At 42.0% G+C, this 16,941-nt stretch overlaps 1 protein-coding gene across 1 annotated transcript in view; it reads left to right on the forward strand.

The window, feature by feature from the left end:
- The first annotated feature begins 3,303 nt into the window (after window positions 1–3,303).
- Window positions 3,304–16,941, forward strand: part of LOC145395535 (very long chain fatty acid elongase 4-like) — a 96,605-nt gene continuing 82,967 nt past the window's right edge. The window contains exon 1 of the mRNA XM_080269143.1: window positions 3,304–3,459. Within this exon, the coding sequence (XP_080125269.1) occupies window positions 3,304–3,459 (156 nt within the window). The remainder of the gene's footprint in view (window positions 3,460–16,941) is intronic.

Genomic DNA, 16,941 nt, shown 5'->3' on the forward strand with positions numbered 1-16,941 from the left:
TGCCTATCTATTCTGTCATAAGCTTTCTCCAAGTCCATGAAGGCAGCATACACTTTCTTTCCCTTCTCTAGATACTTCTCCACTAAACATCTTAGAACAAATATATGATCTACACACCCTTTTCAACAACACATGCTGCATACAAAAATCCCTTCGCATGGAGGAAGAGCCCTCTCAGTGTCAGGAGAGGCAACAGCTCCCTGAACTTCTTCTGATCACTCCTCACCCTAGCCACAGAGCCTGGCGATCTCCACCTGCTCTCCCCGACACACCACACACATAAAATCATTATTACCTTGCAGTCTACCTCTAATACCACTACATCTCTTATGCACCCACTTATCACAAACACTGCATTATCTTGCAGTCTACCTCTAATACCACTACATCTCTTATGCACCCACTTATCACAAACACTGCATTATCTTGCAGTCTACCTCTAATACCACTACATCTCTTATGCACCCACTTATCACAAACACTGCATTATCCTGCAGTCTACCTCTAATACCACTACATCTCTTATGCACCCACTTATCACAAACACTGCATTATCTTGCAGTCTACCTCTAATACCACTACATCTCTTATGCACCCACTATCACAAACACTGCATTATCTTGCAGTCTACCTCTAATACCACTACATCTCTTGTGCACCCACTTAAACACTGCATTATCTCGCGGTCTACCTCTAATACCACTACATCTCTTATGCACCCACTTATCACAAACACTGCATTATCTCACAGTCTACCTCTAATACCAACACATCTCTTATGTACCCACTTATCACAAACACTGCATTATCTTGCAGTCTACCTCTAATACCACTACATCTCTTATGTACCCACTTATCACAAACACAGCATTATCTCGCAGTCTGCCTCTAATACCACTACATCTCTTATGCACCCACTTATCACAAACACTGCATTATCTCGCAGTCTACCTCTAATACCACTACATCTCTTATGCACCCACTTATCACAAACACTGCATTATCTCGCAGTCTACCTCTAATACCACTACATCTCTTATGTACCCACTTATCACAAACACTGCACAAGATGGAATTACTTCCCACGCCCTTGTAGCAAATCACGCATGGCCACTCTCCATTGTCTTTGACAGTACCGCCACCAGCCCCAGATACCATTACTTTTTTTTTATCAGCATTTACTCTTAAGCCCTTGTGCCCCATACCATCTCTCCACTTCCTAAATCTTTCCTCCACCTCCCTTTCAGTCTCTGTAATCAACACCAAATCATTAGCATACAAGATCTCCCACAGGAGTCCATATTGAAGTCACAGGAAATCATTTGGCTTACCACTCAGTGTAGATCTACCCTAAAAACAGAGTACCACTACATTAAGTGGGTGGATGGTGGGTTTCTTCACTGGTAAATAGTGGTTAAAATAAAATTAATTGCATAAAGAAAGAAATCGAGACAGTGTTGCATGTCTGGGAGTTTTCAGTTTCTTCACATCCTCCTGTTTTTTTTTTTTTTTTTTTTTTTTTTTATGGAAGAATGAAGGAACCAAAGGCCAGGAGCCCACAAACCATTCCTTCCAAGAAGAAAACAAAAATAATACAAAAGCGAGCCAAATTCAAGTTCGAGGGTACTGGGCACCCTTGAGTATGGCATTGTGTTGCAGGGTATGCGTCTGGTTTCATCGATAAATCTAGGCTGCTGTCTCACATATACACTCAGACCTCAATTTAAGGGACCTCCATTTAAGGTATTTTGAATTTAAGGGACTCTGTATTCTACCTGACAAACAGGCAGGCCCATTCAAAAATGATACATAATGTCTGGGTTATACACATTAATATGTTTCTCTATACAGTACCCGTAAAATAATATTCATAAACATATAAATAATGTGTGGTAGGTGGTGGCGACCATCATCCACTCACTTGGTGTAGTTCTGCCTACTTCTTCCTTAGCCTTTATTATTCTTTGTCTGTGCCTGCCCTCCCCTCTTTCTATGTCTCGCATCTTTCCTGTCACTTCTTATTGCTTTTCTTTCCTTTTCATGTGGCTTTACATTGAGTTACAAGCCAAATGGTTTCCTGTAAGCCAAGAAACCATTTATAACGCTGGGTGGTAACCATATCACCAACCCATATGTGTTCCCTACTTGTCAAGAAGCGTGTTGGTGGAGGGTTAGTGCCCCTCCCCATGAAACAAATAACTCAGTCAAATGGCCACCCCTTACTAGATTATGGCATCAGGCAATAGATAGATAGATATAAATAAGTAAGATAAGTGAAGCAATCATTGCATTTCATAATAAGATTGTCTTTATATGTGGTAAAACAATGGACATTTTCAAGTAAGGGACAAGCTGATTCCCCGTTTAGTCCCTTAAATCGAGGTTTGAAACATGAAACCTTAGTCAGCCTGAACTGGAGAGACGTTGGGCCACTGTTTTGGCCACGTCCCTCAAACCCACACGAAGAAGAAGCGCAAAATAAAATACGAAAAGTCCTTGTCATGTCCCAGTATCCCTGCTTGTCATAAGAGGTGACTAAAATGGGTCTTTGTGTCTCCAGTCTTTCCTTAAGCCAGCATCACACCAGAGCCGATCTGCAGTTGGTCCACGAAAATTGGCATGGAATGGTCGTGGTCTTGGTCGGACTGACTTTGCGCTGACTGAGGGCTGCAACGGACCGAGTGTGGTCCACAAGGACCAGGAGCCACTCGGCACATTTTGGACATGCTCAGAATTTGCATAGCGAGGACGAGTTGATCAAAGGACCGATCGCGAGCCAAGCATTGACTGGTTGCTGACCAACAGGACCTACTAAGGACTGACCGCTTACGAGGTACAGACCGCAAGGACCGATTGCGAACCGGTCAGAAGCAACTTTAATTTTCTTTGATTTGCTGACGACACTGGCTACACTGGCACTGTCATCATCATCACTGGTTGCTGTGTCCTGGCCTCTCTCTGCACCGCTGTCTGAATTCCTTACTTCTACCGATTCTACCTCCACGTTGGATGGTGGGTCAGAACATGGCTGCGTGGCGGCGAAGATGATGTGGCAGCACCACGACCCTTGCCCTGGCCCTTCTTGGTGGCTTTTGGCGGCATGATGTGGCACTCAGTGCAGCTGACATGCGACTCAACACTGGCCGCTGTGCTGCAGGCTTTTTGTAGGACGGGCAGGTCCGTACCAGTTGTGGACCAACCACAAGCCATGTGTGAGCGAGTTTGAACCGGTTGTGGACCAGTTGGACCAAGCTCAAACCAGTTAAGCGGGTCACAGACTGATCATGGGCGGCTGCTTTGACCATGTACGGACCTGGAGGACAGCGTTTGAACCGGTCATGGATAAGTCATGGTCGAACCTCTTACGTAGCAGTGGAGAGATTTAGCAAATTTGCTTGGTCCACAGTCGGTCCTAAAGACCAATTGCAGACTTCATGGACCGACTGCAGACCGCCTCTGGTGTGATGGGGGCTTTACTGTCCTCTTCTGCTCCTATGTCTTACTTCTCTTCTTGATATTTCCATGTCTCTTTCCTCTGCTCCTACACTGCCATACAGCCGTGTTATGGTGTTAATTCTTCATAATTCCTCCCTTTCTTAAACCATCCTAACCAAAACTAACTCAAAGACAAATAAGTAACTCCAAGACAAACGGCCACCCCTTACCTGATTGTGGCATCTGGCTAGAGAGAGATGGATACACATAAAACAACTAACTCAGAGACAGACGGCCACCGCTTACCGGATTATGGCATCTGGCTAGAGATAGATATATATATTGAAATAGCAGTTAAGATAAAATGAATCGCTTAAAAAAACATAAAAAGCTTCGTTATATTCGACCCTAACCACTCCTATCGTAACGTGGGGCACTCCAAACCCCAAAATATTAACTGGTGATCCCAAAACAGACTCACGACCATTGGTTAAAAATTTATTTATTTATTTTTTTTTTATGTATGTCTGACCAAATTCCACGGCATTGTAAACGTGTATGTTTGTGTAAATGTGTACAGTGTATTTGAGTCTACAGCCACTTTGTTCTTGTCTGTTATGGAAGCTCCCTAACACCTCTTCTTGAGTGATTTATTTTGTTTGTTACACCTTACTGTCCTCTTCTGTGTAACATAAATCCTTCCAATATCACCATACTCTGCATAAAGCTCCCTAACACATTTTCCTAAGTGATTTGTTTTGTTTATTACACCTTACTGTCCTCTTCTGTTTTACATAAATCTTTCCAGTATCACCATACTCTGCATAAAGCTCCCTAACACCTTTTCCTAAGTGATTTACTTTGTTTATTATAGGTGAATGTCTTCATCTGTGTTACATAAATCCTTCCAATATCACCATACTCTGCATAAAGCTCACTAACATCTTTTCCTAAGTGATTTATTTTTTTTATTACACCTTACTGTCCTCCTCTGTGTTAAATAAATCCTTCCAGTATAATCATACTGTACTTTGTATAAATCTCCCTAACACCTTTTCCTAAGTGATTTATTTTGTTTATTACACCTTACTGTCCTCTTCCGTGTTACATAAATCCTTCCAGTATCACCATACTCTGCATAAAGCTCCCTAACACCTTTTCCTAAGTGATTTATTTTGTTTATTACACCTTACTGTCCTCTTCTGTTTTACATAAATCCTTCCAGTATCACCATACTCTGCATAAAGCTCCCTAACACCTTTTCCTAAGTGATTTATTTTGTTTATTACACCTTACTGTCCTCTTCTGTGTTACATAAATCCTTCCAATATCACCATACTCTACATAAAGCTCCCTAACACCTTTTCCTAAGTGATTTATTTTGTTTATTACACCTTACTGTCCTCTTCTGTGTTACATAAATCCATCCAATATCACCATACTCTGCATAAAGCTCCCTAACACCTTTTCCTAAGTGATTTATTTTGTTTAATACACCTTACTGTCCTCTTCTGTGTTACATAAATCCTTCCAATATCACCATACTCTGCATAAAGCTCCCTAACACCTTTTCCTAAGTGATTTATTTTGTTTATTACACCTCACTGTCCTCTTCTGTGTTACATAAATCCTTCCAATATCACCATACTCTGCATAAAGCTCCCTAACACCTTTTCCTAAGTGATTTATTTTGTTTATTACACCTTACTGTCCTCTTCTGTGTTACATAAATCCATCCAATATCACCATACTCTGCATAAAGCTCCCTAACACCTTTTCCTAAGTGATTTATTTTGTTTATTACACCTTACTGTCCTCTTCTGTGTTACATAAATCCTTCCAATATCACCATACTCTGCATAAAGCTCCCTAACACCTTTTCCTAAGTGATTTATTTTGTTTATTACACCTTACTGTCCTCTTCTGTATTTCATAAATCCTTCCAATATCACCATACTCTGCATAAATCTCCCTAACACCTTTTCCTAAGTGATTTATTTTGTTTATTACACCTTACTGTCCTCTTCTGTGTTACATAAATCCATCCAATATCACCATACTCTGCATAAAGCTCCCTAACACCTTTTCCTAAGTGATTTATTTTGTTTATTACACCTTACTGTCCTCTTCTGTGTTACATAAATCCTTCCAATATCACCATACTCTGCATAAAGCTCCCTAACACCTTTTCCTAAGTGATTTATTTTGTTTATTACACCTTACTGTCCTCTTCTGTGTTACATAAATCCTTCCAATATCACCATACTCTGCATAAATCTCCCTAACACCTTTTCCTAAGTGATTTATTTTGTTTATTACACCTTACTGTCCTCTTCTGTGTTACATAAATCCTTCCAATATCACCACACTCTGCATAAAGCTCCCTAACACCTTTTCCTAAGTGATTTATTTTGTTTATTACACCTTACTGTCCTCTTCTGTGTTACATAAATCCTTCCAATATCACCATACTCTGCATAAAGCTCCCTAACACCTTTTCCTAAGTGATTTATTTTGTTTATTACACCTTACTGTCCTCTTCTGTGTTACATAAATCCTTCCAATATCACCATACTCTGCATAAAGCTCCCTAACACCTTTTCCTAAGTGATTTATTTTGTTTATTACACCTTACTGTCCTCTTCTGTGTTACATAAATCCTTCCAGTATCACCATACTCTGCATAAAGCTCCCTAACACCTTTTCCTAAGTGATTTATTTTGTTTATTACACCTTACTGTCCTCTTCTGTGTTACATAAATCCTTCCAATATCACCATACTCTGCATAAAGCTCCCTAACACCTTTTCCTAAGTGATTTATTTTGTTTATTACACCTTACTGTCCTCTTCTGTGTTACATAAATCCTTCCAATATCACCATACTCTGCATAAAGCTCCCTAACACCTTTTCCTAAGTGATTTATTTTGTTTATTACACCTTACTGTCCTCTTCTGTGTTACATAAATCCATCCAATATCACCATACTCTGCATAAAGCTCCCTAACACCTTTTCCTAAGTGATTTATTTTGTTTATTACACCTTACTGTCCTCTTCTGTGTTACATAAATCCATCCAGTATCACCATACTCTGCATAAAGCTCCCTAACACCTTTTCCTAAGTGATTTATTTTGTTTATTACACCTTACTGTCCTCTTCTGTGTTATATAAATCCTTCCAATATCACCATACTCTGCATAAAGCTCCCTAACACCTTTTCCTAAGTGATTTATTTTGTTTATTACACCTTACTGTCCTCTTCTGTGTTACATAAATCCTTCCAATATCACCATACTCTGCATAAAGCTCCCTAACACCTTTTCCTAAGTGATTTATTTTGTTTATTACACCTTACTGTCCTCTTCTGTGTTACATAAATCCTTCCAATATCACCATACTCTGCATAAAGCTCCCTAACACCTTTTCCTAAGTGATTTATTTTGTTTATTACACCTTACTGTCCTCTTCTGTGTTACATAAATCCTTCCAATATCACCACACTCTGCATAAAGCTCCCTAACACCTTTTCCTAAGTGATTTATTTTGTTTATTACACCTTACTGTCCTCTTCTGTGTTACATAAATCCTTCCAATATCACCATACTCTGCATAAAGCTCCCTAACACCTTTTCCTAAGTGATTTATTTTGTTTATTACACCTTACTGTCCTCTTCTGTGTTACATAAATCCTTCCAATATCACCATACTCTGCATAAAGCTCCCTAACACCTTTTCCTAAGTGATTTATTTTGTTTATTACACCTTACTGTCCTCTTCTGTGTTACATAAATCCTTCCAGTATCACCATACTCTGCATAAAGCTCCCTAACACCTTTTCCTAAGTGATTTATTTTGTTTATTACACCTTACTGTCCTCTTCTGTGTTACATAAATCCTTCCAATATCACCATACTCTGCATAAAGCTCCCTAACACCTTTTCCTAAGTGATTTATTTTGTTTATTACACCTTACTGTCCTCTTCTGTGTTACATAAATCCTTCCAATATCACCATACTCTGCATAAAGCTCCCTAACACCTTTTCCTAAGTGATTTATTTTGTTTATTACACCTTACTGTCCTCTTCTGTGTTACATAAATCCATCCAATATCACCATACTCTGCATAAAGCTCCCTAACACCTTTTCCTAAGTGATTTATTTTGTTTATTACACCTTACTGTCCTCTTCTGTGTTACATAAATCCTTCCAATATCACCATACTCTGCATAAAGCTCCCTAACACCTTTTCCTAAGTGATTTATTTTGTTTATTACACCTTACTGTCCTCTTCTGTGTTACATAAATCCTTCCAATATCACCATACTCTGCATAAAGCTCCCTAACACCTTTTCCTAAGTGATTTATTTTGTTTATTACACCTTACTGTCCTCTTCTGTGTTACATAAATCCTTCCAGTATCACCATACTCTGCATAAAGCTCCCTAACACCTTTTCCTAAGTTATTTATTTTGTTTATTACACCTTACTGTCCTCTTCTGTGTTACATAAATCCTTCCAATATCACCATACTCTGCATAAAGCTCCCTAACACCTTTTCCTAAGTGATTTATTTTGTTTATTACACCTTACTGTCCTCTTCTGTGTTACATAAATCCTTCCAATATCACCATACTCTGCATAAAGCTCCCTAACACCTTTTCCTAAGTGATTTATTTTGTTTATTACACCTTACTGTCCTCTTCTGTGTTACATAAATCCATCCAATATCACCATACTCTGCATAAAGCTCCCTAACACCTTTTCCTAAGTGATTTATTTTGTTTATTACACCTTACTGTCCTCTTCTGTGTTACATAAATCCATCCAATATCACCATACTCTGCATAAAGCTCCCTAACACCTTTTCCTAAGTGATTTATTTTGTTTATTACACCTTACTGTCCTCTTCTGTGTTACATAAATCCTTCCAATATCACCATACTCTGCATAAAGCTCCCTAACACCTTTTCCTAAGTGATTTATTTTGTTTATTACACCTTACTGTCCTCTTCTGTGTTACATAAATCCTTCCAATATCACCATACTCTGCATAAATAACATACACAACAATATTAACCAGCCATAGCCTATACCAAAATAAATCACAAAGGAAGAGACGTTAGGGAGCTTCCTAAGGAGAATAGAATTGCTTTGAGTGATGTGACAGGAATAAGTCTCCTTGGTTACTAGTCAAATCAACCCTCCAATCTGACCATACTCAGCTGTCACCTGAGCTTAAATGGGTAGGTAGGTAGATATGTGGGTAGGTGGGTAGGTAGGTATGTTGGTGGGTTGATAGGTAGGTAGGTAGGTAGGTAGATATGTGGGTAGGTAGGTATGTTGGTGGGTTGATAGGTAGGTAGATATGTGGGTGGGTGGTTAGGTAGGTAGGTAGGTAGGTAGATATGTGGGTAGGTGGGTAGGTAGGTATGTTGGTGGGTTGATAGGTAGGTAGGTAGGTAGGTAGATATGTGGGTAGGTGGGTAGGTAGGTATGTTGGTGGGTTGATAGGTAGGTAGGTAGGTAGGTAGATATATGGGTAGGTGGGTAGGTAGGTATGTTGGTGGGTTGATAGGTAGGTAGATATGTGGGTGGGTGGGTAGGTAGGTAGGTAGGTAGATACGTGGGTGGGTGGGTATGTAGGTAGGTAGGTAGATATGTGGGTGGGTGGGTAGGTAGGTAGGTAGGTAGATATGTGGGTGGGTGGGTAGGTAGGTAGATATGTGGGTGGGTGGGTGGGTAGGTAGGTAGGTAGGTAGATATGTGGGTGGGTGGGTAGGTAGGTATGTTGGTGGGTTGATAGGTAGGTAGATATGTGGGTGGGTGGGTAGGTAGGTAGCTATGTGGGATGGTGGGTAGGTAGGTAAGTATGTGGGTGGGTAGGTAGGTAGGTTGGTGGGTGGGTAGGTAGGTAGGTTGGTGGGTGGGTAGGTAGGTAGGTTGGTGGGTAGGTAGGTAGGTAGGTGTAGGTAGGAAGGTATGGTTGTTTCCTCACTTATATTCTCACTTCCTCTTCCCCTACCTACCTATCTACCTACCAATCTGTCTACCTACCTACCTACCTACCAATCTGTCTACCTACCTACCTACCTACCAATCTGTCTACCTACCTACCTACCTACCTACTGTACTGACTTACCGACCTACCTGTCCACCAACCTACCTACCTGTCCACCAACCTACCTACCTGTCCACCAACCTACCTACCTACCTACCTACCAACACACCTGGCTGGCTGTTTCCCTGCTAATGTTACCACTTTTCCCTCCCTTCATCATAACATGGCTTCCCAGTGATTCACCTCCTGTGTTATTACCTGGTTGATTGATTACCTACCTACCTGCCTACCTACCTACCCACCTGCCTACCTACCTACCCACCTGCCTACCTACCTGCCTACCTACCTACCTACCTACCTACCTACCTATCTACATACATGCATATACATACCTTCATATATACATACATATACATACACCTACCCATCAACCTACCTATCTACCTACCTACATACTATACGTACATGCATACGTACGTTCATACATACATACATACATATGTACATACACCTACCTACATATATACATACATACACATATACCTACTTACATACATACATATGCCTACCTACCTGCATACTGTACATACATATACCTACCTGCCTACCTACCTAGCTACTTACCTACCCACCTACCTACCTACATAAATACATACATACCTACATACATACATACATACACCTGCCTGCCTACTTAGCTACCTACATACATACTGTACATACATACATACATATACCTACCTGCCTACCTACCTGCCTACCTACATACATACATACTGTACATACATTCATACATACATGCATATACCTACTTACCTACCTACCTACCCACACTCACACACCAATCTACTTAGGCTATCTGCCCCCTCTCTCTCTCTCTCTCTCTCTCTCTCTCTCTCTCCTGTTATAGTATACACAGGTGTACATATTTAATTAACCCAGGTGAAAGGAAGTGTTACACCTGAATGAATACACACACACACACACACACACACACACATAGTAGGCTTGGGGTATTCTATCTATCTGTCTATTGCCAGACACCTCAATCCCGTTTGGGGTGGCCACAAACAAATCGCCTCCAAGTCGCCCTGTCCCCTGCCATTTCACTGCCCTGCTCCTAACTCACATACCCCTCTCTCATATACCTTTCCACCCCATCCCTCCATCTCATCCTCGGCCTCCCCCTCCCTCTTCCCCCCTCCACCTCACTCACATATACTCTCTTCGTCAGTCTTTCACCCTCCATCCTCTCCACACGGCCAAACCACCTCAGTGTGTTCCTCATAACGCTTCCTATCACATCCACATCAACACCACAACGCTCCTTTATATCCTCATTCGTCAGCCTGTCTCTCCATGTGACTCCACAGGCTCCTCTTAAATAACTCATTTCCACTGCTCTCACTCTTGACTTGTGTCCTTCCAACAACGTCCAAGCTTCACTTCCGTACGTTAGAGTTGGTATCACGATACTGTCATGTAATAACTTTTTCACTTCCATGCTCACTTCCCTGTTTCTTATCACTGCTTTCAAGGAACCAGCAACCTTTCTTCCCTGCTGTACCCTTTCAAGCACTTCACCCTCCAAACCTCCATCCTTACTCATCACACTACCCAAGTACTTAAACGTACTCACTTTTTCCAATTCCTCACCATCCAACCTCACTGTACATTCACTGACTTCACCTCTCTCAAAGACCATCACTTTACTCTTCCCTACATCCACCTTTAGATTCCGTTTCTTATTTATTATTATTATTATTATTATTATTATTATATTATTATTATTATTATTATTATTATTATTATTATTATTGTTAAGATGCTGTATATAATGTGTTAAAATATTTCCTCTTTTCTTTCAGACACAACCACCACAATGGAGGTGTTAAGGGAGAAAGTGCTTCACTTCAAAGACTACTATGATTGGTGTTTATCAATAGCAGGTATGGAGAGTGAGAGACTAACTAGGAGAGTGTATGTGAGTGAGGTGGAGGGGGGAGAGGGAGGGGGAGACCAAGGATGAGATGGAGGGATGTACTGTAGAGTGATACACTCAATCCTCGTAAATCACGTGTTTATAAATCACGAATTTGTAAATCACGGCTAAGTGGCTGTCAGACTGCTGGCACCCTTAAATCGCTGTTAAGTCACAAAAATCGCGGATCTAGGCGCCGAAGTGGGCCTTTTCTGTGGAGAATCGTAAACCGCAGCATTCAATTTGATAACCGTGACCCAACAACCAATCACCACCCGTCCCTGGTGGCAAGTGTACATACTAATGCCGCAGAGTTAATGAGAAACATCAGGAACTCATCACCCACTATTTTGCCTGGGTAAGAGCAGAAGCTGAGCCTGAACCACAGCCTGGCCCTTCACACACTGAGGACATGGATGACATAGCATCTGTCATCTCTGAGGCAGACTTTGAGGGCTTCCTGAGGGAGGCAGAGGAGCTGGAGAAGGGAGAACAGCATGAGGGAGCACCCCCACCTTATGCTGAGAGGTTCTAAGTTCTTCCCAACACCACCCCACTTCATTCACTTAAGCAATTTCATCATAGGATTAAGGTGAGATCACTTAACATGGATTATTTCTATTAAATACATGCACTGAATATTCCTAAATTTGTATGTTTGTGTTTGATGGTGCCTACATAGGTGTAGGTAGGGTGCTGTGGGGGGTGGTTGGCCAGAGTCCAGACCCTAATTCATTTTTCACATAAGAGTTATTATTTATAAACCACTGCATTTGTAAATCACGGCAGTATTCCAGACCCAAATTGCTGCGATTTACAAGGATTGAGTGTAGATGAATTGGTAGAGTGTATGTGAGTGAGGCGTAAGGGGGAGAGGGAGACTGAGAATGAGATAGAGGAATGGAGTAGAGAGGTATGGAGAGTGAGAGACTGACTAGAAGAGTGTATGTGAGTGTGGTGCAAGGGGTGTAGAGGAAGGGGCAGACTGAGGATGAGATGGAGTAGTAGGAGACCAAGGCCGACGCATGCATATTGGAGCCTTTATAAATGATACAAATAAATAATACAGTACAGTTATTTCAAAAGGTAATATCCGGGATTATCAAGTGTGCCAATTAATTTCACTGCATTGTATCGTATCGTTTATAAAGGCTCCAACCTGCTTGCATGTGCCGGCCTTGGTCACCTAATGGCGGCTCTGCATGCTGCTTGATCTCCGGCAGCGTCCCTGTTCATTTGTATCATGTAGAAAGGCTTGATCTCTGGCAGCGTCCCTGTTCATTTGTATCATGTAGAAAGGCTCCAACATGCATGCGTTGGTCTTGGTCACCTAATGATAGTTCTTCACACTGCTCAATCTCTGGCAGCCTCCCTATTCAGTCCCTTATCCCTGAGGTCACACTGTATAACTTCTTCCCAGGTTTTTTTCAAGCTCTCCAAGTTGCTCAGTCTCTGGCAGCCTCCCTATTCAGTGCCTTATCCCTGAGGTCACACTGTATAACTTCTTCCCAGGCTTTTTTCAGGCTCTCCATGCTGCTTGATCTCTGGCAGCATCCCTATTCAGTGCCTTATCCCTGAGGTCACACTCTATGGCCTCGTCCCAGGTCTTTCTTGGTCTGCCTCTCACAACCCCACCTCCAACATTCACACTTCTCACCTTCCACACCCAAATGTCATTCTCTCTCTCTTTCTTTCTCTATGCAAGGAAGAAGGAACCAAAGGGCAAATTGTTCCGTCCAAGAAAAAACAAAAACAAGATAACAGCCAAATTCATGTGCTGTTTTCTGTCTATTTTTGTGTCTATCTTAGATATTGCACTGCTTCCTCCGCTGACTACTACTGCTACTACTGTTACTACTACTACTACTATTACTACTGATACTACTACTACTACTGATACTACTACTGATACTACTACTACTACTACTGATACTACTACTGATACTACTACTACTACTGATACTACTACTACCAGTGTACAGTAGATCTTGACCCTATAAGGCCTTCCTCACACGACGCCAGCATGGTGGCGCCACCATTAACGCCACCAAGAGAACTCATTCTCGTCATGGAGGTGGAAGAAGCATCAATTGCTGCTGTGTTGTACACGCAATTGTACAAGTGATGTAGGCCTAGGCGACGACAGAGATATTGGGTTCACCCACTTCTGCAGGACTGATCAACGAAGGGATTGTTTTGTTTTCTATACAATGATCTGCTTCAGAATCCTGAAAAATTCTTTCAAATCCCATAAGGCAGGCCTCGATTGAATTTCGACAATGAAATGTTCAGTATCAACATCAGATTTTTCTGCTCCCTCACTCATGGTCACACACACGTCTGGCTGCACTGAAAGTTGCGTCTCACCTGAATAGCTCCATTAGTTTCCATGTAAACACGTGGTGCACAACCAGCTTGACCACACAAAAACGCCTTGCATCGCCACCACAAATTTGGCCGCGCCGTCAGACGTGGTGGTACGGCCATGTCTGAAAGGTTACATTTGAATCAGTGCAAACACATGGTGGCACCACCCTGGTGGCATCGTGTGAAGGACCCTAATATGTGAATCTTGTGATTGATTTTAGTTATCGTGTAGTTGAAGACAGGAGAAATTAAAGATGGATACAGGGTCTTGATTGTAGTTTATTAGCTTCAAGGAAATGTTTAAGTTGAGCAGCGTATGTATTACACAGGAGCATAATTTACTAGCTAAGTTCTTGCTGGACCTCTCTTCTCTCTTCCTCTCTCCACTACATCTCAGTTCTATGGCTAGCCCCTTTCTGACTCTCTAATCCTTCCTGACTTCTCTAGGAGGGCTTGTGTCATGTGTATAACCCATAGGTGTGGGTTCTAGAAGCTCGTGTGTGTCTGTGTGAATGTACTCTTCCGGTGCCCTCTGGCATTCCTTTGGTTAACTCTTGCTGACATATTTCCTTTCCCACTGAAATAGCAAACATATTTCCTTTCCCACCTAGCTTGACTACCTTTAAGATTACACATTTGTGTTCCTATCTATTGTGATTTGTATTATTATAATATGGGAGCTGTAGACAGAGGCATTAATGAACAGTACAGAGCCCTCAAGAACAATTTCTTGAGAGTTACTGATGTAACATGCCATTGGACAAGAGGACCACCAAGACATAAAGTAACTTGGTGGTGGGATGAGGGTGTAGAAGCTACAGTTAAGGAGAAAAGAAGGCTTTTCCGGGAATGGAAGAAGGGTGGTAGCAAAGAGGAATATTTTGCTGCCAAGCGTAGGGCTAGAAGAGAGGTATACAGGGCAAAGTCTGAATCACAGAGACTATTACTTGATAACCTAAATCATGGGGAAAGGAAAAATATATTTAGGGTGGCAGGTCAAGTGAAGAGGGATAATTGGGATATTATAGGTAAGCAGTGTGTGAAGAATGATGAAGGTAGGGTAATGGTGAACAGTGAGGATATTAAAGATGCATGGAGAGAGCATTATAACCGGTTGTTGAATGAGGAGTTTGACTGGGACAGGGAAGGTTTGGAGCCAGCAGATCCAGTGTCTGGCCCTTGATCTTTGATTGATACTGCTACTGTGAGTGAGGCAATAGGCAGGATGAGGGTGGGGAAGGCAGCAGGTGTGTTTGGGTTGACTGCTGAAATGTTGAAGGCCTCAGGCGATATAAGGGTGAGTTTAGTCACTGACCTGATAAATAGGATTATTTATGAGTGTGTTGTCCCAGATGATTGGCTGAAGAGTATAATTGTAAATGTGTATAAAGGGAAGGGTGATGCCCTGGAAAGAGGAATTTATAGAGGTATAAAGCTTTTAGATCAGATAATGAAGGTAATGGAGAGAGTTTTAGAAGATATGATTAGAGAAAGAGTGAATATTGATGAGATGCAGTTTGGGTTTATGCCAGGTAGGGGGACCAGTGATGCTATATTCATTGTTCGACAGCTTCAGGAAAAATATATTGGTAGGAGAAGGGATCTTTATTTTGTTCTTGTTGATTTGGAAAAGGCCTTTGATAGAGTCCCTAGAGAGGTGGTGAAGTGGGCAATGAGAAAGCTTGGCGTGGAGGAGTGGCTGGTTAGGGTGGTTATGGCTGTGTATGTGGGTGCTCACACCCAGGTAAGAGTGAATGGAGATTTGAGTGATGAGTTTTCTGTGAATGTTGGTGTGCATCAGGGGTCAGTCTTGAGTCCCATGTTGTATATCATGGTACTTGAAGCCCTTTCACGTGACTTTAGAAACAGACTCCAGTGGGAGTTGTTGTATGCTGGTGATTTGGTGTTGATTGCAGAGAACGAAAGGGAGGCGGAGGAAAGGTTTAGGAAGTGGAGAGATGGTATGGGGCACAAGGGCTTAAGGGTAAATGCAGATAAAACAAAAGTGATGATATCTAGGGTTGGTGGCGGTACTGTCAAAGACGAGGGAGAGTGGCCATGTGCAGTCTGCCACAAGGGCGTGGGAAGTAATTCCATTTTGTGCGGTGTGTGTGATAAATGGGTGCATAAGAGATGTAGTGGTATCAGAGGTATACTGCAAGATAATGCTGATTTTATGTGTATGGCGTGTTGGGGTGAGCAGGTGGAGATTGTCAGGTGTGAAAGGATTGAACTTGCTGGTGAATCTCTTGAGTGTGTGGAAGAGTTTTATTATTTGGGAGACTTGTTGTGTGCTGGAGGTGAGGCTGGAGCTAGCTCTGTGGCTAGGGTGAGAAGTGGTTGGAAGAAGTTCAGGGAGCTCTTGCCTCTCCTGACATTGAGAGGACTCTCCCTACGTGCTAAGGGGTCTTTGTATGCAGGATGTGTTAGGAGTGTGATGCTGTATGGTAGTGAGACCTGGACAGTGAAGGAGGAAGATATTCGCTGGCTCAGACGTACAGAAATGACAATGATTAGGTGGATGTGCAGTGCGTCCCTGCGTCCAAGGCCTGGAGGGGCTGGGTTTACGATGGAAGAGTTGAGAGGTAGGATGGGACTGGAGTGTATTGGTGTTGTGATGAGGAGAGGTAGATTGAGATGGTTTGGACATGTGGAGAGGATGGGGGATGATAGTTGGGTGAGGAAGGTGAGAAGTGTTAAAATTTGGGGTGGGGTTATGAGGGGTAGACCGAGGAAGACATGGGACGAGGTCATTAAGTGTGACCTCAGGGTTAAGGGACTGAACAGGGAGGCTGCAATGGATCGTGCAGCGTGGAGAGCCGCCATTAGGTGACCAAGGCCGACACATGCAAGCATGTTGGAGCCTTTAAAAACGAAAACGAAAACGGAGTCCTGACACCACCACCACTGCTGCTACCACTATTACTACTACTTTTTTTTTTAATTTTTTAATCACCTCCATCCATTGGGGAATTATATTAAGGAGATCAAAACCAACCTTGCTAATACAGATCACTATTTGGAGTTGTAAAGTGAAGGTTAACACTAACCCTCATATTACAATCCGTTGGCCCCAAGCACGCCAACGGCTGTGGTTA

Source organism: Coenobita brevimanus, chromosome 31 (genome assembly GCF_032717465.1).
Source record: "Coenobita brevimanus isolate Jiangsu-jjx chromosome 31, ASM3271746v2, whole genome shotgun sequence".
NCBI lineage: Eukaryota > Metazoa > Arthropoda > Malacostraca > Decapoda > Coenobitidae > Coenobita > Coenobita brevimanus.